This window comes from Prionailurus viverrinus, chromosome D4, assembly GCF_022837055.1.
Source record: "Prionailurus viverrinus isolate Anna chromosome D4, UM_Priviv_1.0, whole genome shotgun sequence".
Classification (NCBI taxonomy): domain Eukaryota; kingdom Metazoa; phylum Chordata; class Mammalia; order Carnivora; family Felidae; genus Prionailurus; species Prionailurus viverrinus.
The window spans coordinates 3,769,017-3,793,740 of NC_062573.1; the positions used below are offsets into that span (position 1 = coordinate 3,769,017).

General features: G+C 41.5%; 1 protein-coding gene across 1 annotated transcript in view; it reads left to right on the forward strand.

Moving 5' to 3' along the window:
• GOLGA1 (golgin A1) overlaps positions 1-24,724 on the forward strand; it is a 47,412-nt gene that overhangs the window by 6,859 nt on the left and 15,829 nt on the right. The window contains exons 4-13 of the mRNA XM_047830119.1: positions 1,114-1,204; positions 3,221-3,295; positions 4,232-4,329; positions 5,689-5,721; positions 8,435-8,563; positions 8,892-9,061; positions 9,540-9,651; positions 17,729-17,854; positions 20,082-20,177; positions 23,532-23,627. Of these exons, the coding sequence (XP_047686075.1) occupies positions 1,114-1,204; positions 3,221-3,295; positions 4,232-4,329; positions 5,689-5,721; positions 8,435-8,563; positions 8,892-9,061; positions 9,540-9,651; positions 17,729-17,854; positions 20,082-20,177; positions 23,532-23,627 (1,026 nt within the window). The remainder of the gene's footprint in view (positions 1-1,113; positions 1,205-3,220; positions 3,296-4,231; positions 4,330-5,688; positions 5,722-8,434; positions 8,564-8,891; positions 9,062-9,539; positions 9,652-17,728; positions 17,855-20,081; positions 20,178-23,531; positions 23,628-24,724) is intronic.

Consider the following 24,724-nt stretch of genomic DNA (forward strand, 5'->3'; position numbering starts at 1 on the left):
ACATGACTAAAGACTAGATGTTAGGTAATATTTTAAATTTTGTTAAGCATGATAATGGTACTGTGGTTATAAAGGAAAATGACCTTAAATTTTAGAAATGTTTTTCAAAGTATTTAGGATGAAATGTCATGTCTTATTTATAGTAGTACCTCAGTAAAATAAAACTTAATGAAGGAAATATGGGGAAATTTTAGCAATTATTAAAGTAGGTGGAGAACATTCATGAAACCATTTTCCCTAGTCTTCTGTATTTTTAAAAATAAAAATTTTTACAATTGAAAGAAAAAAGTTACTTATTAGCAATAGTAAGCAGTATTCAAAGTAATAGGAATATTCACATATTTTAAAATAGATTGTTGGGGAAAATTGATGTTTCATTAATATATTGATTCTTGAATCCATACTACCTACTAAAGTTCTTGATGCATTTTAGGTAAAGATACTGAAACTTTTTTTTTTTTTAATTTTTTTTTTTTTTAACGTTTATTTATTTTTGAGACAGAGAGAGACAGAGCATGAACAGGGGAGGGGCAGAGAGAGAGGGAGACACAGAATCGGAAACAGGCTCCAGGCTCTGAGCTGTCAGCACAGAGCCCGACGCGGGGCTCAAACTCGCGGACCGTGAGATCGTGACCTGAGCTGAAGTCGGACGCTTAACCGACTGAGCCACCCAGGTGCCCCTATACTGAAACTTTTTCAATGTCTGTGATCAGTTCTTTACCAGTCTTTGCTCCCTTGCTAAAGAACCTTCTCCATTTTATCCCAGGACTTTACCTTGGAAAAAATAAAGTGATTTTCTTTTTTATCACTGAAAATATATTCTTTGTATTTTATGTACTTGGTGTGATATGACCACAATGGATTTGTTTTTCACTGCTTACCGCATACACACACACAAACATAATCTATCTGTTTAGCATCTATCTCCTTCTAGTGTTGCTTCTACTTTACAAGTAGATAGACTAGGGCCCAGGTACGTTAAGAGGCTCTTCAATGATCACAGTCAAAGTATAACCAAACCTAACATAAGACTTACTGCTTTCTGGTTCTGGGGTCTCACACTGCAGAAAACCCAATTATGAATATGACCTCTTCTTGTGCCAATTTCAACAGGCTTCTGATGGAAGCAGCTCCAGAGAAGATCTTTCATCTCAGCTTTTGAGAAGAAATGAACAGATACGGAAATTGGAAGCCAGACTTTCTGGTATGTCAAAGAACTCATAAAAAGCAAGCAAAGAAAACTTGCCTTGGTTAACTCTCTCTTTTTATAAAATAGCCATGTAGTATATAACCTTATAGTTATGTTGACATATTTTCATATATTCCTTAGTCACATTGGAGCAATTTGTACCCTTTTTGTTCCCTCCTTTTATTAGTGTACCGAATAGTGTAAATTCAAAACTGAGTTTTAAAGTTAAAAAAAAAAACACAAACCCAACAACTTAGGTTTTTCTGCTCCTGAGGTTTCTAGCCATGGATATCAAAGGTGTTAAAAGTGTATGTAGACTAGCTATGACCATCTTTTACCCGTTAGCATAGCCTACTTTCAGATGGAGAGGGGTAGGGAATAGTATTTATAGGGAATGGCCAATAGGTGGATTCTTCAGCACCAAAGAAGGTTTGGTGCTATGTGGTCACTTGCTACAGCTACATATCACCTGTGTAAATGTCATTCTGGGTCTTTAGGCCACTTTTCAATGATATTCAACACCTGTATAGAAGCTGTAACTCTCATTATGTCTTTTGTGTGCAGTTTACAGTTAACACAACTTCCGTCATATCCTTGCCTGACAGGGCATGTTTGTGATAGAGTTGTGAGTTCTTATTTTGGTTTCTGCCAGTGGATACATTTTGAAAGTTTCATCCTGTGAAGTGGTCAATGGCTTCTGTGTTTCTTTTTGTCCCTTGGCCTTATCCACATTTTTTTTGGAGTGAAAGCAGTAGACTACAGAATTCGCCAAATCGTATGTGAAGTATTTGTGTGTGTGAGTTACCAAAGGTCCATAGCACAGCTCCCAGCTCCCAGTTGATCCATTATCTCATTTTGTCCTCACTGTAGCCTTATTAGGCTGAACGAGGTTAAGGTCACACAAGTAATAGTAGGTGGTAGAGCTGAGATCCAGACCCAGATTTGCTTGCTAGAGTCGATGCTCTTAACTACAGTCTTCCTTAAATTCAGTTGTGACCATCCTGTTATGCGTACCTGTACGTAGTATCAGTAACAGAGGTGAAATAACATCACATTTGCTTAATGTTGGGGAGAAAGCTGTAAAATACCATGTGCCTTCCCTAATATAGAAGGAAGAATGGTTTAGGCTTGACTTAAGTTAGAGGAGGGACAGGGAAGAGAACGGACACTTAGCCCAGTTATGTCCCGAGTATTTTCCTCCGGGTTAAGTATGAATAACAACGACAACAACATAGCAGCTACCTTTTATTGAACACTGTGTATCAAGTGGTTCTGGCGTGGAAAAATACCTAGTTTATTATCTAATTAAGACATCTAAAACACTTTGTTTATTAAGTGCATTTGAAGCAGGCACAATTAATATCATTTGATAAGTAAAGAAACTAATACTTAAGACCAATAATTTGCTTAAGGTCTCAGCTAAGGACTGACAGAGTTGGGATTTGAACTAAAGCTTGCCTACTTTTCCACTATTCCATACTATCTTCTTTGGCCACCCAGGTAATTAATTCTGACTTTCACCTTTAATATGGCATAGGAAGCTCAGTTTCTGTGTAGAAAAGAAGCTGACTTTTCTAGAGAATTAAGTACTTTCATGGTAAAGACCATACTGTGGTAAGGTGTTTGCTATCGCCCTAACCATTGTTACTCAGTTGTATGGACTGTGAGCTAGTGAGTTCCCTTTGACCTCTCCTATTGCTAATACTGGAGGGGGAAATGAAAACTGAGATTGGGAATTAAATAATGAGCAGAGCATTTCTGATGACCAGTCCAGGCCCAGTTCTTGTTCCCTATCCAGGCTGAACAAATCTGCCTGTTTGTACGCACCATTAACACCGTGGATAGTTTGTACTATACCTGTTTGCCTGTGTTGTTCATTGTTAACGGGAGGCTGTCTGCCTAGCTTTCCTTAACAGCAATGGTTTTCAGGTTGAGAAAATCATCATCATTTTCACTCATTTTTTTGTTTAATTAACTTCCTTTCCTGATGTTTGTCCATTCCTGGTATGTGCGTCACCCTCCTCACCCAAGACTATGCTGAACAGGTCCGAAACTTGCAGAAGATAAAAGAGAAGCTTGAAATTGCGTTAGAAAAACACCAGGATTGTACGTATTTTTTTCCTGCTTTTTTTTCAATCTTCTTAGGGTTTATATATTTTTTTAAATGAAACAGTAGCATATGGATAAGTTTGTCCTTCGTCATAACTCCAATCTTTGTAAGTGTACTTCGTAATCAGGTTGATATAACATTTGTCTGATATTTATAAACATACAGTTCCTATTTATGTTACATGATGGGCATGCTTCTTAGGAGAAGGTCATCGTGTGTATCAGCTTGTCTTCATCCAGCATATTGGCTGCCCTTAGATTTTAGTAAAATAGTGTGCCTGGCCTTTCGGCCTAGATTAGGAGACTGGTTTGAGCTGTAGCTTCATGCTGCTGCATTCAGTAATGGGGGGATATCTTAAGCTGTCATCACTCCTCCAACAATGGTACATATTGTTTAGTCTATCCTAACTTATATGTTCTCCTTTGGATTCAAGCCAAGAAAGATGCTAACAGAAATAGAAAGTTATTTTCTGTTGATGTAATATATACTAAAAAATTTTTAAAGGAAAACAAAGTGAAAGAAGGTTTTCTTCGTTTTGCTAAGTTTTTTAATTCTGAGAAAGTGGTAGTAATCAGCACTTAGCAAAGGCATTATTGTTTTCTGGCAACCTACTCAAATCATGTTCTGTCATTGTGCCATTGAAAAAGTTACCTTTTGGCATCTTCCTAAATGTATATATGTGCTTATTACAAAAACAAAACAATAGAAAGCAAAAAAAAATAATAATAATAATAATAATGCCAGCAACAAAAACAACAACTGTGGTCCAAAAGATTCTGGGAAAGTTGAGATGGATCAGGTTTTTCCCAGTCTCATTATTCACTTACGTGACCTAGATCTTTTTTGTTAGGTGACAATTGTAATCACTGGGCTGTTTGTCATGCCGTTTCTGAAATATTTCCATATCTCAAATAGAGCCTCTTTGTTAACAGCTTCCATGCGGAAATTTCAAGAGCAGAATGAGACATTCCAAGCCAACAGAGCCAAAATGGCAGAAGGACTGGCTTTGGCATTAGCCAGAAAGGACCAGGTATTTTATATGTGACGCCCAAGACTGGTGGAAAGATTTCACTTCGTGACATGATTTCAAAAATCATGAAATAAACCTGGTAGAAAATATTTATAGTCTAGGAGAGAAGTTGTAATCATGAAATGCATCCGGAATGTGAGAATGCATCCAGAATATCATTCTATCATTCTGTGTAGCTTTGTAAAAGGGAGAGGGAAATCATGTGTCCTAATCTGGTGGCATATCCCAAGAGAAGGAGAACGGTCTCTGTCCTCTAAAAACCTGTCTCAAAGCCTAGTCCCCAAATATGATAAATCGTGGAAAATGCTATCAAGCTAGCCAGCTTCTATGATGTACATAGTTCTTAACAACCTCTCTTCCCCAGTTTCTTCAACCCCAGTGAGCTAGACAGAAAAGAACTCCTGTAATCTCACTAGAACCATTCATTGACAGAGGCTGGAATAAGAAAGGAAAATAGTACTATTACTAACTGTTACAATAATTATGAAGAGTATTTCATTTAGTGGCATTTTAAGATAAACATCAAGATATTATGATAATCTTGATTTATTAAGACAGGGTCAATTTATGATGTTTCACTTAAGAAAATATATAATTCATCTACAGTAGGTGGGTGGTTGGCTTGTTGGTTGGTTTTAAAGTGAGTATCCATCATCTAGGACATTTGCTAACCAGAAAAAGACCTCATTCCCAATACTTAGTGGATAACTATGGTATGAATGTATATAAATGAAGAAATCATCTAAAATTGGTGGATTCTGATTGTAGACAGTTGGAATATGACTTTTTGTACAAATGGTGATTTTTACTCCTGTTCTCTGATTTGTGAATAAGGGGCATAATCCTTTTACCTTTAACTTATGCCTTATACCAAACACCATAAAACATACTGGTAAAATCAAGATAAGAAGGAAAATAATGATTAGGGGCTGGTGAAGACCGTCCCCCTCAACTTCAGTAAATTAATTTCTAAACATCAGTTATAGAGTTACCAACTCAGCTGGTCCCAGCTACCCACTCCCAAGAAATAATAACAATACTCATGGAAAAACACGTAGGAATAAACTGAAAAGCTGCATCAGAACACCACATTACAGCTTTGTTTGGTGCTCTACTTAGTAAAAATCTGCAGGCTTGTATTTGTGTTCTAGAATTTTTTATAAAATTCATTTTCTTCTCCTTTTAGGACTCTTGGCTTTCTTAATACTAAGCCAACTTTATGGGATTTTTTTTTAATTTGCTGTTTTGGTTGGTTGCTTGCTTGTTTTTCAGGGGGAATTAGGTGGTTTTGCTTTCTGAAAATCTTTGTTACTGATAGTCTTCCCTGGAAACTGTACTTTTTTTGTTGTTTTGTTTTAGGAATGGTCAGAAAAAATGGATCAGCTTGAAAAGGTTAGTTCATCTTTTATTTTTGTCTCACTATGAATGTTGGCTTCTTGGGGCTTAGAAAATGGTTTCTCCAGTACCCCGTGTACAGATTGCTCTACCACCTCTTGGACTCAAGGTCCTGGATAATTAGACACTAACTTGAAAAGCTCATGCGTTCTCCTTTCTGGATGGGCATGCTGGATATCTTTTGTTTTCCCCTCGCAATATCCTCTCCACCCCTCTCTTACCTTTCTCTGTGTACCTGAAGGCTGTTAGAAACTGCATCAGCAGGGCTCCTTGGCCCTCTGGCTTCCGATTGGGTTCTGCCAGTGGGGAACTCCAAAAGACCGACGGGCAGAAGAAGAGTGTGGTCGGAAGGCTTTTATTCCCCCAGCCTTCTCCATGTGGGATCCATCCAGGTTGGTTGCATCCCATGACCAAAGGTCACAGCTTCAGTTGGATATCCCGGGGTCTCTTGGAATCTCCTCGTCCCTTTGCCCCTTCATGCCCAACTGTTACTAGCGCATTATCTCTTTGGGTTTTCTTATCCCACCCACAGCTTTGAAAAGTCCCTTTATTAAACTCCTCTCAAAATACTCCATTTGCGACTGCCATCTGTTTCCGACTGGGGCCCTAATTGGCACTGTGGTAACATTAGGAATTCTTTTTGAAGAGGCAGTGAGAAGGAGGGCATTTTTCAAGGCTCAGCGTTAAGTAGATAAGAGCACTCCTTGACTAAACACAGATGAGGAAAATTGATTACTTTAGCACCATAGCTTGTGTAACACTGTGTAGGTGCTTAACGTAATGTATTCCTGGCTCCCAGACATGAACAGGAAGATGAAGTTTCAAGCCTTCATCTTAGAAGGCTTGAAAAACATTTTAATTTCAAAATCAGCCCCCTCAGCCCAAATTATATGCCGCTACCTAATTCATTTTTTTTGTTTTCATTGAATACTCCTAAGTTACTCTTCGTGGTAGAAAAATTATTTCTTAGACTGATTGATTCAGTTGCACAATATATTTACTGTTTATTTTATTAAACAGGTGAGTTTTATTGTTGCTACATTCTCGGGAGAAAACACCAAGTTAAACCAGCAATTTCGTGTGTCTGTTCTGTAGAAATCTGATTATCAAGCTGTCAGTTAAAAAATGCTTGACCAGAAAGCCTGGGTGGCTCAGTCAGTTAAGCTTCCGACTTGGGCTCAGGTCATGATCTCACAGTTCATGGGTTCGAGCCCCGAGTTGGGCTCTGTGCTGACAGCTCAGAGCCTGGAGCCTGCTTCAGATTCTGTCTCCCTCCCTCTACCCCTCCCCCTCTCACACTCTGTCTCTTTCTCAAAAATATATATTAAAAAAAAATCTGAATGTGGTGTGAATGATAGTCTTCTTAAATATGGAGGTATGGGTTAGGTTCAAGTGTTCTAAACTCCAAAGATTGTAGCAATTGAAATTCTCATTGATTTCTTTTTAAATTATGGTACAGGGAGATACATGTAGGACTGAACTAAATAAAACCTACTTCCGCTCACTGGGGCGAGCCCCTACCCCCACTACTCCCCCGCCCAAGGAGGGATTGAGAAATATTTTAGACCCAGAAAGAGCAATGAGACATCTATGTAGGTCTTTGAAGCCTGTAATTTTTGGAAATGTTATTTTTAGACTGTTTTGATTTCTTTTCAATCAGGAATTGGAAACTGCAGCGGCAGGGTTTGTCCTTAAGAGAATCTATCTTGGGAAGCTGTTATTTAGTAGATTGTAACCTGCTGGCACCAATCACAGTCATGTCTAACTTTTGTTGATGTCCTAACTGAAATTGCTGATACCAGTTCTACTTAAATGCATCTCATTTTTTCAGAGTATTCAGCCTTACTCTATAGTGATTCACACCATTCAGCCAGTTCACTATGTCACTTGAAAATAGATGTGTAACATGGATATCTGTAATTTCTTTTTTTTTTTTAATTTTGTTAACATTTTTTTTTTTTGAGACAGAGAGAGAGCATGAACGGGGGAGGGTCAGAGAGAGAGGGAGACACAGAATCTGAAACAGGCTCCAGGCTCTGAGCTGTCAGCACACAGCCCGACACGGGGATCGAACTCACGGACCGAGAGATCATGAGCTGAGCTGAAGTCGGACGCTTAACCGACTGAGCCACCCAGGTGCCCCTCTGTAATTCCTGATCAAACTTAAGAACTTTAAAGTGTTAAGTAATGGTTGCTCTTGTTCCCTTTATTCACAGGTGTCATTTAAAACATTTGTTTTTGGGGGACACCTGGCTGGCTTAGAGCGTGTAACTCTGGATCTCGGGGTCATGAGTTTGAGCCCCATACTGGCTGTAAAGTTTACTTAAAAAAAGAAGAAGAATTTTTTTTTAAAAACATATTTATTTTTAACTTAAATTTGTAGATAAGGCCATTTTGGTCCTATCACTGTAAAGCTTACCGTTATCTAAAATTGTCTATTGACAAGAGATTTTTTTAATGGTGTTTATTTATTAAGGATTTTGCTGGGGGTACTTGGCCGGCTCAGTCGGAGGAGGGTGTGACTCTTTATCTCGGAGTCACAAGTTTAAGCTCCATGTTGGGTATAGAGAATACTTAAAATCTTAGGGGGACAAAATCTCCCGAATAAAAATAAACACATTGTGTAGATTTAAAAAAAAAAAAACTGCTTATATAATATGGATTTCTGGTGTCTTAATTGCCTGAGATGATGTCTTTTTCCTCTAAATAGGAGAAAAGGTTTCTGACAGCTCAATTACAGGAAATGAAGAACCAGAGTTTGAATCTTTTCCAAAGGAGGGATGAAATGGATGAATTAGAGGGGTTCCAGCAGCAGGAACTAAGTAAAGTAAAGCACATGGTACGCATTTTTGTTTTCATAGCTAAATACTGAATAGATGATTAATTACTCTGGTTTTACTAGTCCTCACTCTCTAATGACTGAGAAACATATCCTAGCAGTCTTTGGTATTAATCATAGTTGTATGTTTTTCAATTTATTATAATGGGAAGGTTCTGTTTGAAATGCGTTCCCTTTCTCTTTCTTTTTTTACTACTGGGCATTTAAGTCCCCTTATAAGCTCACAAAAATGTTATAAAAGTTTGGCTTGTTGATCCCTATTTTTAAAAATATGTCTTAGTAGTATTTCTTCATAGTGGTCTAATGAAACTTTATACCTTTGTATCAGCTTTTAAAAAAAGAGGAAAGTCTGGGGAAAATGGAGAAAGAGTTGGAGGCGCGAACCAGAGAACTTACTCACATCCAGGAAGAGTTGATGACCTCCAATCAGATGTCTTCAGACTTAAGCCAGAAGCTAGAAGAATTGCAGAGACGCTACTCAGCGCTGGAAGAACAGAGGTTCTTGCTTGGTCTGTGGGGCCCATGGGAAGCGGTGTTAGTGTAGCTCTGGCTATAGCTCGCCTGCCTTTCCCCACTGTTCATTGCAACACTTTCTGATCTCAGTTCTGGCAAAGGCTTCTGGATTGTCCTTACCAGCCCAGGGCTCAGGACCCTCTACCTCCCCCACCCCAAACCTTTATTCCCCTTCACCTGCCTAAGCTCAGCTTCCAAGCCTACCAAGCAATTAAGTATGTTTTTGTTTCTAAGCTATTGAGTAACCAAAGGCAGACTGGGATTTTTTGCTTAAACCTGGGTGGGATTTTTCTCTTTGGGCTTCTACTTCAGAAAGAGCCAAGGAGTCTTCTCCACTGATAATCTTCACTGGCTAACGTTTGCAGCCCTGACATACAAAGAGCCATCTGTATTTTTCCTGTCAGAAAGTGTCCTTTAGATGAGATTTCCAAATGTGTTTATTGTCTGCTTTCTTTCAATGAAGGGATCATGTGACAGCTTCAAAAGCAGGTGCAGAAAATAAGATCGCAGCCCTGGAGCAAAAGGAACAAGAGCTCCAAGTATCCATTCAGCAGCTTTCCATGGATTTGCAGAAGGTAAGTAGAGTACTAGGAGCGGATCCAGGTTGCTAGGATTCATGAATGGGGTAGAAACTAAATCTGTCAGAAATTTCAGTCTCAGGGTGGCTGCTGAAACTTCTATTTCTCATGCTGTCTGCACTGCCCTACTTCCTGGTCTAGCCAGGGTACATTCCCATGTAAGTGGCCACATGGCTGAACAAAGGTTGCTTAACAGAAGAGGTCAGTATTGTACTGGCAGGAATTCTCAAAGCACACGATTTGATCTGCTCACATTTGTTCTAAAGTACTACATGGTGGACCTCAAGCATAAGAAGATGTAACCATCATGGATGATGGGGCCTAATGCAGTTTGTTCAGAATGATAGTCATTATACTTCATTTGTTCATTTGGCCAACACTTATTGCCTTCCTATTACAGGCGTGTGCTAAGCTTGAGACTATAAAGAAGAAGAATAAAAAATATTATTATTGACTATAGAGTAGTGTTTCTCAGTGGTATGTTTCTTCTCATCATTTTGAATAGAATAATTGTATTGTATGATTGTCCCTTGCATTGCAGGACATTTAGCTTTCTAGCCCCTGGGTTCTTAATGCCAGCAGCATCCTTCAGGCATTGACAATCCAGCCCTTCCCATCATATGACAGAACATCCCCTGGCAGGTGGTACCACAGACTCTACCCTCATCCCTTGAGAACTGCTAATCTCAAGTGCAACAAAAGACTTAACAGCATCTATTTGTGTAAATAGGAGTCTTCGCATACCTACAGATACCCAAATGGAACCTGAGAGAGGTTATATACTTTGTTCAAGAATTCAGGGGCGCCTGGGTGGCTCAGTCGGTTAAGCGTCCGACTTCGGCTCAGGTCACGATCTCGCAGTATGTGAGTTCGAGCCCCGCGTCGGGCTCTGTGCTGACTGCTCAGAGCCTGGAGCCTGTTTCCGATTCTGTGTCTCCCTCTCTCTCTGACCCTCCCCCGTTCATGCTCTGTCTCTCTCTGTCTCAAAAATAAATAAACGTTAAAAAAAAATTTTTTTTTTAAAGAATTCAAAACTAAGTCACAGTAAGTGACAAAGCTGGATTCTAACCCAAGTCTTACTCCAAAACTCATGCTTGTGCTACTGGACTTTGTTGCCTCACCCAGTAAACAGACCTTACATAAATGAATGAGTGTGATATAAGGTCTCTACCCTCAGTGAACTGAAAATCTGGAGACTTAGTGTTTTCTCTCAGGAACTTACAGTTTCATTATAGAACTCAAACCTCCTGTGACCACAAGAAAAGAAATTCTCAACTCAGCAAGTCCCAAATAAGTGACATAGGTTTTCCTTTGCAAAAGATAGGCCATAGGGAGAGTATGTGTTTCCAGCACAGGAGTCAAGGAACTCTTCCTGGAGGAACTGGAATTTCAAAGATGGGTAGTACAGCAGGAGGCAGAGAAAGCAGAAGGGCACAGAACATATGGGAGTACCGGAGATAACACACAAATTTTGGGACTCAAGAGACACTTTGATATCAATTAGAACCATCTGTCCATTTCAGGGGCGGCTGGGTGGCTCAGTTGGTTGAGTGTCTGACTTCGGCTAAGGTCGTGATCTCACGTTGAGCTTAGGTCCCACATCGGGCTCTGTGCTGACAGCTTAGAGACTGGAGCCTGCTTAGGATTTTGCATCTCTCTGCTCCTCTCCCACTTGCACTGTCTCTCTCTCTCTCTCTCTCTCTCTCTCTCTCTCTCTCTCTCAAAAATAAACATTTAAAAAAATCCATCCATTTCATAATTGGAAAAACTAATTTTTTAGATTGTGGTTATACTAATAAGTTCTCTCATTCATTCTAAAAATATGATTTGAGCCTTACTGTGTGCCAGGTTCAGTGCTCTGTGCTGAGTGTTAGAAACAGTGTGATGAACAGGGGCGCCTGACTGGCTCAGTCAGTGGAATGTGTGGCTCTTGATCTCAGGTTGTGGGTGCAAGCCACGCGGTGGGTGTAGAGGTTACTTAAAAATAAAATCTTTAAAAAAAGAAACACCGTGGTGAGCAAGACAGATACCGCACTTGCCTTTGTGGAACTTCTAGTCTAGAGGGGAAGTCAGATGTTAATCGGTAATATATACATAAATATATAATTACAAACCCTGATGCATGCAGTGAAGCAAAACTACAGGATATTGTGGCATCTTTTAATGGCATCAGATTAGCCTTGGGGGTCAACAAGTATTTCCTTTGAGGAAGTAACACTTCAGCTGCGGAGGGGGAGAGACAGTGGGAGAGAATTTTAAGCAAGGAGCAGTATGAACCAGAAACCCAGAAACCTTGAGGCAGGAAAAGGATTAGCACATTCAGGGAACTGGAAGAAAGAACACAGAGGAGAATGGATTGATTTAGGAGGAAATGTTGAGTGGGTGTCCATTTAGGAAGCTCTTACACCTGTTCAGGCATAACATGGTGGCTTTGACGAGAGTGGTGGTGAAGAGAATGGACTAGACATTTTATGAAACAGTGAGGACACTGACCTACTTGCTACTGCAATGGATGTAGAAGAGGAGCAAGAGAAAAGTTTTGGTGATGGTTTCAGGTTTCTGGAGTGATCGACTGAGTGGCTGATAGTGTCAATCATTGGGCTAAGAGCACCAGAGGAAGGACAGTTTTATCATGAAGATCATGAGTTTGGAGTCCATTGTTTTGTTTATCATTATTGAATAGATGTAACATTTACAAAGATAAGTAAGGTAGAGAGTATAACAAGTCAGTGAACCCCTATGTAGCTAACCCCCGGGTTAAAAAGAGTAATATGTTTATCTTTGAGGTTCCCCATGTGCTATTCACTGTTCCATCCCATTCCTTTTTCTTTTTTCTTTTTAATTTAATATTTTTAAAGTTTACTTATTTATTTTGAGAGAGAGAGACAGAGTGAGGAAGGGAGGGCAGAAAGAGGGAGAGACAGAATCCCAAGCAGGCTCTGCGCTGTCAGTGCTGAGACTGATGTGGGGCTCGAACCCACAAACTGTGAGATCATGACCTGAGCCAAGATCAAGAGTAGGACGCTTAACCAACTGAACCATCCAGGCACCCCTCCTTTTTCTAAGTAAACACTATCTAGAAATTTCCATTAGTTTTATAGAACAATGGAAGAAACTTCCATTTTGTTTTATAATTTTACCATCATTTTATCCCTAAACAGTATATATCTTCTTTTGTTTCTCATGCATGTTAAAATTATATAAATCATTGTGTAGGTATTCTTCTAAACCTTGTTTTTTGTGCTCAACATTGTATTCCTAAAAAACTTTCATACGGGTACATGCTGCTATAACTTGTTCTTTTCTCAGCTACATATTATGAAGTTACCAAAATTTATCCATCTTATTGATAGTCAACATTGGGGTATTTCTGGTCTTTTGCTCTTACATACAAGGCTGCTATGAGCTTTCATCTACCTGTGCAGGTTATTCTAGGGCATATTTAAGATATGGAAAGTTTGGGGGTTTTTGGCTGGCTCAGTCAGTGGAACATGCCACACATTGGGTGTAGAGATTATGGGACATCTTAAGGGACATCTGGGTAGCTCAGTTGGTTAAGCATTCGACTTCAGCTCAGGTCATGGTCTCACAGTTCGTGAGTTCAAGCTCCTCATCAGACTCTGTGCTGACAGCGCGGAGCCTGCTTGGGATTCTCTCCCTCTCTCTCTGCTCCTCCCCTCCTTGTTCTCTCTCTCTCTTTCTCCCTCTCCCTCTCCCCCTCCCTTTCTCTCCCTCTCTCTCCCTCTCTCTCCCTCTCTCTCCCTCTCTCTCTCTCTCTCTTTCAAAATGAACTTCAAAATATTTTTTAAAAAATTACTTTTTGTATTTGTTGCTGGCCTATAGAAATATTATTTTTGTATATTGTTTTGTACAACTTATTAGCTCTTATTAAGCTTAATAACTAACATACAGATGTTTTTTAGTTTCTTAAATAGCAGTCATCTGTGAATAATGATGGTTTTGTTTGTTTCAAATTCTTATACCTTTTATTTCTTTGTCTTACTCTGTTATTTGTTTTCTTATTGTTGAATTGTAAGAGTTTCTTTTACATTTTGGATAGCACTTCTTTATCAGATGTGTCTTTTGCAAATATTTTCTCTAGTCTGTGGCTTGATTTCTTATTCTCTTGACATTGTCTTTAGCAGAGTAGACATTTCTAATGTTGATGAAGTCTGTTTATCAATTATTTCTTTCATGCATCACACCCTTGGTGGTATATTTAACAAATAATTGCTATCCCCATGGTCATCTAGGTTTTCTCCTTGTGTTATCTTCTATGAGTTTTATAGTTTTAAGTTTGACATTTATATCTGTGATACAATTTGAGTTAATTTTTATGAAGGTTGTAAGGTTTCTATGTCTAGATTCATTTTTTTTCATGTGGGTGTCCCATTTGTTCTAGCACCATTTGCTGAAGAGGCTGTCTTTGCTTTATTGTATTGCCTTTGCTTCTTTGTCAATGATCAGTCAAGTTATTTATGGGCATCTATTTCTGGGCTCTCTATTCTGTTTCATTGATCTATTCTTTTTTTTTTTTTAATTTTTTTAAAAATGTTTTTATTTACTTTTGAGACAGAGAGAGAGCACAAGCAGGAGAGGGGCAGAGAGAGAGAGAGAGAGACAGAATCTGAAGCAGGCTCCAGGCTCCAAGCTGTCAGCACAGAGCCCGACGCAGGGCTCAAACTCATGGGCTGTGAGATCATGACCTGAGCTGAAGTCGGACGCTTAACCAACCAGGTTAAGCCAGGTTAAGCCACCCAGGCGCCCCAATTTGTTCTTTTACCAATATCATCCTGCCTTGATTATTGTAGTTTCATAGTAAGTCTTGAAGTCGCGTAACATCAGTCTTCCAACTTTGTTCTTCTCCTTCAGTATTGTGTTGGCTCTATTGTGGGTCTTTTGCATCTCCATATAAATTTTAAAATCATTTTGTTGATATCCATAAAATAACTTGCTGGGATTTTGGTTGGTATTGCATTGAATCTATAGGTCAAGTTGGGAAGAACCGATATCTTAACAATATTGAGTCTTCCTATCCATTAAAATGGACTCTCATTCCATTTATTTAGTTCTGTTTTGTTTTTTTATTTCATCAAAGTTTTGTAGTTTTTCTCATATAGGTCTTGTACATATTTTATTAGACTTATACCTGAGTATTTCATTTTAGGGTGCTAATGTAAATGGTATTGTGTTTTTAATTTCAGATTCCACTTTTTTATTGTTGGTACATAGAAAAGCAGTTGACTGGGGCGCCTGGGTGGCGCAGTCGGTTAAGCGTCCGACTTCAGCCAGGTCACGATCTCGCGGTCCGGGAGTTCGAGCCCCGCGTCAGGCTCTGGGCTGATGGCTCAGAGCCTGGAGCCTGTTTCCGATTCTGTGTCTCCCTCTCTCTCTGCCCCTCCCCCGTTCGTGCTCTGTCTCTCTCTGTCCCAAAAATAAATAAATGTTAAAAAAAAAAATTTTTAAAAAGAAAAGCAGTTGACTTTTGTATAACAACCTTGTATCCTGCAACCATTCTATAATCACTTGTTATTTCTGGGAGGGGTTTTTTTTGGCCAGTTTATTTGGATTTTCTACATTAATGATCATGTCGTCTACTAACAAAGACAGTTTTGTTTTCCTTACCAATCTATGTACTTATGTACTATGTACTTTCCTCTTCTTGCCTTATTACATTAGCAAGGACTTTTTTTTTTTTTTTTTTTTTTTTTAACATTAGCAAGGACTTCTAATACAATGTTGGAAAGGACTAATGAGAGGGAACATCCTTGCCTTATACCTGATCTTAGTGGAAAAGCTTTGAGTTTCTCATCATTAAGTATAATGTTAGCTGTAACATATAAGGTGTTGGGGGCCTGAAATAAAGCAGCCAGAGTGGAGGGGAGGATCCATGTAGGACATGGCACACAGGAAGACTAAACAGAAATTGTAACTGATTCTTTTTCTGTCCCTAATTTTGCCTAACACCAAAACTTGTTTGGTCTTTGGTTTTCTCTATGAAGAGTCAGCTATATATCTCAAGTTCATATTGATATGTAGTAGAATGAATACAGGCTTTGGCTGCAGAAGACCTGAGTTTGAATCTTTAATTTCACAATAAGGTGTGCGCTTTTGGGCTATTTCCTAAGCTTCAGTTTCCTTATAAATGGACACAGTGAAGGGTGGTCATAAGGACCAGGGATGATGGGAAGTGCTTACTCACGTTCTGCAGACTATAGCTGCCACTGCTGCACTCTGCTATACTTTCTGATTATTGCATTATTAGTAAGAGACCCCTCATGATTGGTCGTCATGGCCAAACTGTTTTTTCTTTCTCTCTCTCCCTCTGGCCAGACATCTGAGTCACAGACGTGGGAGTTGTCTTTACCTCTTTTCCCAGCTTTATGGTCATGCTGAACTTGTCCGGCACCTCTTTGCATGTGCTGTTCTTTACCCAGAATGCTTGTTCCTCTTTCACCCCCCTTCTACCTGATCTGGATACGCCTGATGTGATTTCCCCCATTAATCCCTCCTTTCTCTGATATAGCACCTTATATGTCCCTCTGTTGCAGTATGATTGTATTGTTTTATAATTGATTGCATGTGTATGTGTCTTCACCAGCCACCATCTGTGGATCAGGAACTGTGTCTGGTTGTATCCTCAGAAGACAACATACGGTATAGACTTGATAAAAGTTTATTTAACTGTGGAACCTTGAATCCATGCGTCAAACTTCTCCTCTACTACCCATGCCATCACCCCTGTGAGAATGTAGAATGGCAAGTGTTTCTTCCTAAAACTCTAAGGCCAAGTTGCTACATTTTATTCTGAGGAGAGATTGACTGGGTTCCAAGCTGAACATGAAAGTCTGTAGCTTGAAATGGAGCAACAGAAGCAGTAAGTAGGGGATTTTGAGGAAGCAGAGTATCCGTGAGGATGTACAAGTCTTCATAGTAAGATGTTGATGCTGTACGAACTTTTTTTGAAGAGAGGAGAATGGGCAACCTCAGTGAATACAAGGACCACTAGGGATCTAAGAACTTGTGTGTTCAAAGTTTCCTGGATCCTCTGTTGAACCAAGTCCCAACCCGTTGCCACCACCACTAACTACCATCATTGCTAAAGGGATAGACTGAAAGGAGGACAGCTGTTGGTTTGGGGCTAGGGTGTGAGATGCACAATGGATCTGCCCTGGTCCCTGTGCTGGGAGGCCAGGGTGAATGTCATCCTGTGTTTTAGAAGTTCTCTCTTAGGCCTTCATTAAGGCAGCTATGTTGGCATCCTTACTCCTTCATCCAGCCCCATGTGTCCAGAAACATTGTTCTCTTTGGTTGTTTGTAGAGCTTATGGGGTCCTTCTTCAGTGGGATTAGCTCTGCCAAGTTCGGCATGTGAGCTAAAATTGTCGTGGGCCCTATTGGACTCTAGATTAATAGGATTAAATGTGTGCTTGATGAGAGTAAAAGGTTGTACATTATGACAGTATAATCTGATTGTCTTAAAAAGGAGGCGCATCTTCTCAGCATCCTGGGTGCATTCCACTAAGGGAATAGCCTTGTTCCTTCCCGCATTGTCAATTGCTTAGGTTGTATGAACGATAGATTACCTTTTTTTTTTTTTTTTTTAAACTGAAGTTCAGGAGCTTTATTTTTTTATTTTTTATTTATTTTTTAATTTTATTTATTTTGGGGACAGAGAGAGACAGAGCATGAACGGGGGAGGGGCAGAGAGAGAGGGAGACACAGAATCGGAAACAGGCTCCAGGCTCCGAGCCATCAGCCCAGAGCCCGACGCGGGGCTCGAACTCACGGACTGCGAGATCGTGACCTGGCTGAAGTCGGACGCCCAACCGACTGCGCCACCCAGGCGCCCCACGATTGATTGCCTCTTGCGGTGCTCAGTCTGAACCAGTGCCTGGGTGGTACTGGCTCCTGATCTTGCTTCTTCTGTGTCCCTTTTCAAGGAAGATATCTTGGCTGTTTGTTCTTCTGAGAGGCAGTTGAGAACAGAATTTCGGGAAAACGTAATGATCCAAGAGGAGACAGGAAGTGGGAGAGGGGTCATAGAGTAACGTAATCTCTGCTTTCACTTGCAGGCCACTGCTGATACTCAAGAAAAAGAAAAACTCATCACACACTTGCAGGAGAAAGTCTCATCCTTGGAGAAGAGACTAGAGCAGAACCTGTCAGGAGAAGAACACGTGCACGAGCTCCTGAAAGAGGTAGCTGGCTCTGTTAGGGCAGCCACTGCTGGGAAGGGAATGGTAACACCGGAGATTTCATGCAGTCACAGAGCTGCAGGGCCAGAGTCCACAAGCAGCCGGGTGGGAGAGCGCTCCCTCCAACTTTTGATTGTCCTGCTTCCAGCAAAAACAGCCCTGTCACCCATGTGTACCATGCTTCATTCAGAGATGCTTGTGGATGAACAGCATCCCTCCCAATCGCCAATAAACTCCACCGGTGATATATGCCACTTGGGCTATCTTATCTTACCGCTCTGTTCTCTTCCACCCTTTTGCACTTTCCGGTGGCCAAGGAAAATTTTTACCATCTGCCTGTGGTGTGAACAAGAATGGCCTTCAGCAGTGAGGGGACTCTCCTTCGCTGAGGGAGGCTGTTGAGCGGACTGGCCTTTTGCCCAGTGGTGTAGGTGAACTCACTTTCTCATCAGGCCTGAGCCCACTGTCTGCCCATATCCTACCCCTCCTTCCCTTTGTATCCCAGTGACTGGCCTCACCATGACAAAGGTGGCACGGCCAAGACCTTGGGCCCAGATTAGACCCTCCCTGTCTGTCTGCACTTAGTTTCAACTAAATATCTCCATCTCCACTGCCACCATCATCCTTCAGGGCTTCCAGTTGCTCTAGCTGAGTTCATATCGGAAGTCTCCAGCCTGCCCTACCCAAAATAAGTCTGTCCTTCACCCCTGACAGTCTTCCACGCTCCCTGCCTAACTGATATTCCTGACTGCCTCATTCCCTTAACCATTTTCCCCAGCTCCCCTACAGTCTACAAGTGTGTATACCCTGGGTTCTGGAGTGTATTGATTTCTAGAATCAGACTGCATAGGTTTGTGTCTTGCCTGTTCTACTTACCAGTTTGTGACTTAGAGCAAGTAACTTAATCTCTTTGTGTTTGTTTTCTCCTCTTTGAAATAGGGTTGATAATTGTACCAAACAAATAGAATTGTTGTTAGGGTTCAAGGAGTTACAGTATGTGAAGTGCTCAGAATGAAGCTCTAGAACATAAGTCTCAATGTATTTCAGCTGGTAATATTATAATCATTATTGTTGTGCCATCATCATCATTATAAAGCTTAGTGTGCATAGGAGTTACTTGGGGAGTTTTTTTAAAGTGTATATTCCTGCCCACAGATAGCCTGTTTTCAGTAGGCCAGGTGTAAACCTCCAAGTTTAACAGCCAGGTACCCCTCCGCCAATCAAGTTAGTCTAATGCCAGTGTTTGGACAGCCCCACTTTAAAATATATTGCCTACAGGGGTGCCTGGGTGGCTCAAGGTTGGTTAAGCATCTGACTTCAGCTCAGGTCACGATCTCATGGTTTGTGAGTTTGAGTCCCACATTGGGCTCTCTGCTGTCAGCACAGAGTCTGCTTTGGATCCTGTGTCCCCCTCTCTGCCCCTCTGCAGCTCGTTCTCTCTTAAAATACATAAATACACTTAAAAAAAATACATTGCCTGCAAAATTAAATTCAGTCTCCTTTCTGCAGCATAAAAAGCTTCTCATGATCTGGTCCTTTGCCTGACTTTCTTGTTTTGTTTCTTGACCTGAATCCACCATTGCTTTAGCTTTTTGGAAGTTGTAGTTCCCTGAGTGCCCCAGGCTATTTCACTGACCTTCCCTCTGCCTAGGTGCTCCCTCCCACCCCTGGCCACCTGTGAATTAGGAACCCACCCACTTTCCTGAGGCGGCAAGTGTCCTGCACAGGGCACCTCTGTGGGTACTTACTGCACTCTGTAATCTTTTTGTTAGTCATTTGCCCCTGCCTCAAGGACTAAGGACTGTGTCACATTTATTGCATACTTTTTTTTTTATTAAATTTTAATGCTTATTTATTTTTGAGAGAGAGAGAGAGAGAGCACGAGCCGGGGAGGGGCAGAGAGAGAGAGAGAGAGAGAGAGAGAGAGGGAGACACAAAATCCGAAGCAGGCTCCAGGCTCTGAGCTGTCAGCACAGAGCTCGACACAGGGCTTGAACTCGGGAACAGCGAGATCATGACCTAGGCCAAAGTCGGATGCTTAACTGAGCCACCCAGGCGCCCCTCTGTGTATACTTTATGTAATGTGAAATTTATCTCAATCAGCCCTTATTTTTGTTAATGCATTTGTGTCCTTTGTGTCTTGCACAAATCACAGTATATTGTAGGTATCAGTGAGTATTTATTCAGTGGGAAAATGACGATTTTCTTATACTCTTCCTTCAACTTACAGAAAACAGTTGCTGAACAGAATTTGGAGGATACCAGACAGCAGCTCTTGGCAGCCAGAAGCAGCCAGGCCAAGGCCATGGACATTCTGGAGACTCGGGTACTAACCTCACTCTTAGTGATTCCCATGTCTGGGTGGTAACCTGGTTGGATGACATGGTTGTGGGAGAATCCCCTGGGGTCAGAGGTTTTCTTTTCTTTTCTTTTGTAATGTTTATTTTTGATAGAGTGTGAGCAAGGAGGGGCAGAGAGAGAGGGAGACACAGAATCTGAAGCAGGCTTCAGGCTCTGAGCTGTGAGCACAGAGCCCGACACGGGGTTCAAACCCATGAACCACAAGGTCATGACCCGAGTGGAAGTCAGACGCTCAACTGACTGAGCCACCCAAGCACCCTAAAAGTTTTCTTTTAAAGGGACTGTTTTGGATCTTACTTACACATGGTTGAGTTAGTCATTTTCTTCATTCTTGCCACATTGCCACCGTTGTTCCACACAAAATTGTTCTCGTTTGTTCATTCCCTTTTATCCCCAGTCCCTTCCTTCCCACAGGAAGCCATTCTAATGTGGTTAATAGAGATCCTTTTGTTGTTGGGTTACCTTAAAATTGGTGACCTTGTTTTGTGTGCATGTGTGTTAATTTATGTGAGTGATGTAGTTCCACATCCACTGTTCCTTTCACCCGCCCCATCTTCTGGCTGTGTCCACTGGATTGCGCTCACTACACCAGACTGCAGTCATCTGCCAGGCGCTGGACGTCCAGATTGCCACCTTCTTCCTGTCACCACAGAAAACATGGCAACAGATAGCTCTGTCCTTGTCCCCTTGAGGGTAGAGAACGCATATGACCTAATGTGACTAAGTAGGACAAGAATGTTCCTACAAGGGCTGCGCTTGGCTCTACTCCCCTAGCATGCTTGAAGGGGTCCTATACCTGCTTTGCTGTCTTTTCCAGCCATTTATTTATGTGTTTATTTTGCCAGTTTAATGGCGTGCGAAATGGTGGAAAGGGTAAGGGATCTCTGTGGAGCCTCTTTCTTAAGGGCACTAATCCCGTCCTGAGGGCGGAACCCTCAGGACTCGAGCGCCTCACCTCCCAAAGGCATCACCTGAACACCTCACCTCCCAAAGGCATCATCACCTCCTGTCACCATCACATCAGACATTAGATTTTCAACATGAATTTGGGGGACACAAACATTCAGACTATCACAAATGCTTAGCTCATTTAAAAAAAATTTTTTTTAATGTTTATTATTTTTGAGAGACACAGACAGAGATAGAATACAAGCTGGGGGAGGGCAGAGAGAGAGGGAGACACAGAATCTGAAGCAGGCTCCAGGCTCTGAGCTGCCAACACAGAGCCTGATGCGGGGCTCAAACTCACGAGCCATGAGATCATGACCTGAGCTGAAGTGGGATGCTCAACTGACTGAGCCACCCAGGCGCCTGCTTAGCTCATTTTAAAAATCTTATTTCCTGGGGCGCCTGGGTGGCGCAGTCGGTTAAGCATCCGACTTCAGCCAGGTCACGATCTCGCGGTCCGTGAGTTCGAGCCCCGCGTCGGGCTCTGGGCTGATGGCTCAGAGCCTGGAGCCTGTTTCTGATTCTGTGTCTCCCTCTCTCTCTGCCCCTCCCCCGTTCATGCTCTGTCTCTCTCTGTCCCAAAAATAAATAAACGTTGAAAAAAAAAAAATTTAAAAATCTTATTTCCTGATAAAAATATTCAAAGGTGTATTTTTCTCAGCACAGCTTTGTTTGCTTTATTAGAATTCATTTCTATTTCTGAATTTCTATTTTTTATTGCAATAAAATACGTGACATAAAATTTACCATTTCAATATAGTTTCTAGTGTACAATTAGTGGCATTAAGCACATTCAGACTATTGTGAATCCACCACCACCATCCGTGTCCAGAACTTTTTCATCGTCTCAAACTGAAATTCTGTCTGCATTGAATACTAACTTCCCATTCTCTCCCACCCCCAGTCCCTGGCAGCCACCATTCTACTTTCTATCCCTATAAATTTGACTACTGTAGAAACCTCATAGTAGTGGAATCTTACGATATTTGTCCTTTTGTGTCTGGCTAATTTCATTTAACATATGGCCTCAAGGTTCATTCATGTTGTAGCATGTGTCTGAATTTCATTCCTTTTTGAGGCCAAATAAGCCAGGGTTTTGTTGGGTTTTTTTTTTTTAGTTTTTTTATTTTAAGTAAACTCCATGCCATGGAGGCTCAAACTCATGACCCCAAGATCAAGAGTCACATGCCCTCCTGCCTGAGCCAGCCAGGTGCCCTGAGGCTGAATAAGCCTTTTTAAAAAAGGCTTTCATTCTTTTTTATGTCTGTACCACATTTTGTTTATCTATTCATTTGTCGACGGACATTTGGGTTATTTCCACCTTTTGGCTATCGTGAATAATGAACATTAGTGTAGTGCTGTGAACAAGGTTTTTGTGTGAGCTGTTACTTTGATTTCTGTTGGGTTTCTGTCTAGGAGTGGAATTCCCAGGTCATATGATAACTCTGTGCTGAACCTCTTGTGGATCTGAACCTTTCTGGAGCTCTGCCTCTAAATTGGGACCTGAGTAGATCGTTTCTGAATTCAGGAGTTTAAAAAGCTAGGTTTCAGTTCTGGCTCTACCATTAATACAATTTGTGATATTGGACAAGTAACGCTATCCTCATCTGTGGAAATAATGCTGTTCTCAGGGAGTTGTTGCAGTTAAATCGTACATGTGAATATGTATAAGGAGCCGTGAGACCTAAAAATGTCCTCCGCCCATGGGGCACCTACCTCTCCGTGACAAAGCTGCAACCTTCCTTGTGTTTGTTTTCACGATAAGCTTCCTCAAGGTCAAATGTTATTCAGCGAACAAGAGGACTTTATAAGGGAAATTGGCAAAGACCGCTCAAGTCAGATAAAAATGGCCCGTTGGAAGATCTGGCTCTGCGGACAGGGTGTCGTCGCATCCGCGGGGCCGGCCTAGCGTCCTAGTGCGGTGCCGGGTACACAGTCAGACTCGGTTGACGTCTGTAGAATGAGTGAAAGTTTGTACGGTGAGCAGTCATCCCACTTCCTGGAATCTGTCTTAAGGAAGTGGCTCAAACCAGGTCAAAAACTGTCGAGTGAAGACGTTAACTGTCTCAGACAGGAAAGTGGGAAACAACGTGAGCGCCAGCACAGGAGGCAGTGGGTCAGTAGATTGTGAAACATCCCTTAAGGAAATAATCCAGGTTCTCAAGGCTACATTGAAACACAAAAGGAAACTTGAGGGAAGAGGAAAAATACAAAGTTTGCCTAGAATTATTTTTTTTTTAAAAGTCACAAAAATAGACTGGAGGAAAAGAATGGTAGAATAGTGGTAATGATATTTAAACGGATTTGATTTTTAAAGCCATTTGTTCCCACCCTGTGACTTCTGAATGAAGACGCTCCCTTTCCCCCTCAGGTGCAAGAGCTCGAGCACAGCTTGCAGGCTTCTGAGGAGAAGCTGAAGCACAGTGGTGACGTTGTGGCGGCTCAGGAAGCTCAGATTCGGGAGCTTGTAAGTGGTGGTTGTGGCTGCTGGGCTCTAGGCCCTTGATGCTCGCTTGCCCTTTATGCCTTTGCAGTCACCCCAGACTCACCCCGGTGAGGTGCTAGGACCTGACCTCAGATACACTTGTTGAACTGGGCGTGAGCAGGAGGGCAGCTGTGGTAGAGGGAGTCCGGACGCACTACGTACTGAAGGATCTGAGTTACCCAAGGAGGGAGGGACTGGCTAATTGCCATCTGATGGCTGGCCGTGGGGCCCGGCCTAGTTCTGGGACTATTAGAGGCGGTAACTCTGCCGGCAGTCAGACCTCAGCTTGCGGCCAGGACTGAGGAGAACTTGGCAAGGGGTTTGGCCAACCGTTGCAGCCCCAGGTGGGGTGTTGAGTTAGGAGCTAGAGAAACGAAAGCATTATTTATTGTATGTTGGCCGTGCCAGTCACTGTGCTAAGTATTCTGCACGTGTTGTATTTAGTCCTTGCTATAGACCTAAGAGGTACGTACTATTCTCATTCCCTAGAGGAAGCTGGTTCAGAAAGACTGGGTCACTAACCCAGTGGTCATGGTCTCCCTGCTGGTAAATGGCAGAACCCGCATCTTTCTTCAGTCAGAGCCCTTGTTCGTCGTCACTGTACTATACAGACCGTCCATGATTTATAATGGCTCAACTTAAGGATTTTCAGCTTTATGAGATGAGAAATCAGTACGCACTGAGTAGAAACCATACTTCAAATTGTGAAGTTTGAGCTTCTCCTGGGCTAAAGGTGTGCGATACAATATTCTTCCTCGATACCAGACTGTGGTGGGGAGCCGCAGCCCCTGGGCAGACTTTCTGTTTGTCACTTTCAGTGCAGTATTCAGTAAATTACAGGAGATATCCAACACTTTAATATAAAACAGACTTAGCCCAATTGTAGGCTAATGTAAGTGTACTGAGCATTTATTTTATTTTATTTTATTTTATTTTATTTTATTTTATTTTATTTTATTTTATTGTTTAGTTTAGTTTAGTTTAGTTTGAAGTAATCCCTACATCCAGCATGGGGCTTGTACTCACAACCCTGAGATCAAGAGTCACGTGCTCCACCAACTGAGCCAGCCAGGTGGCCC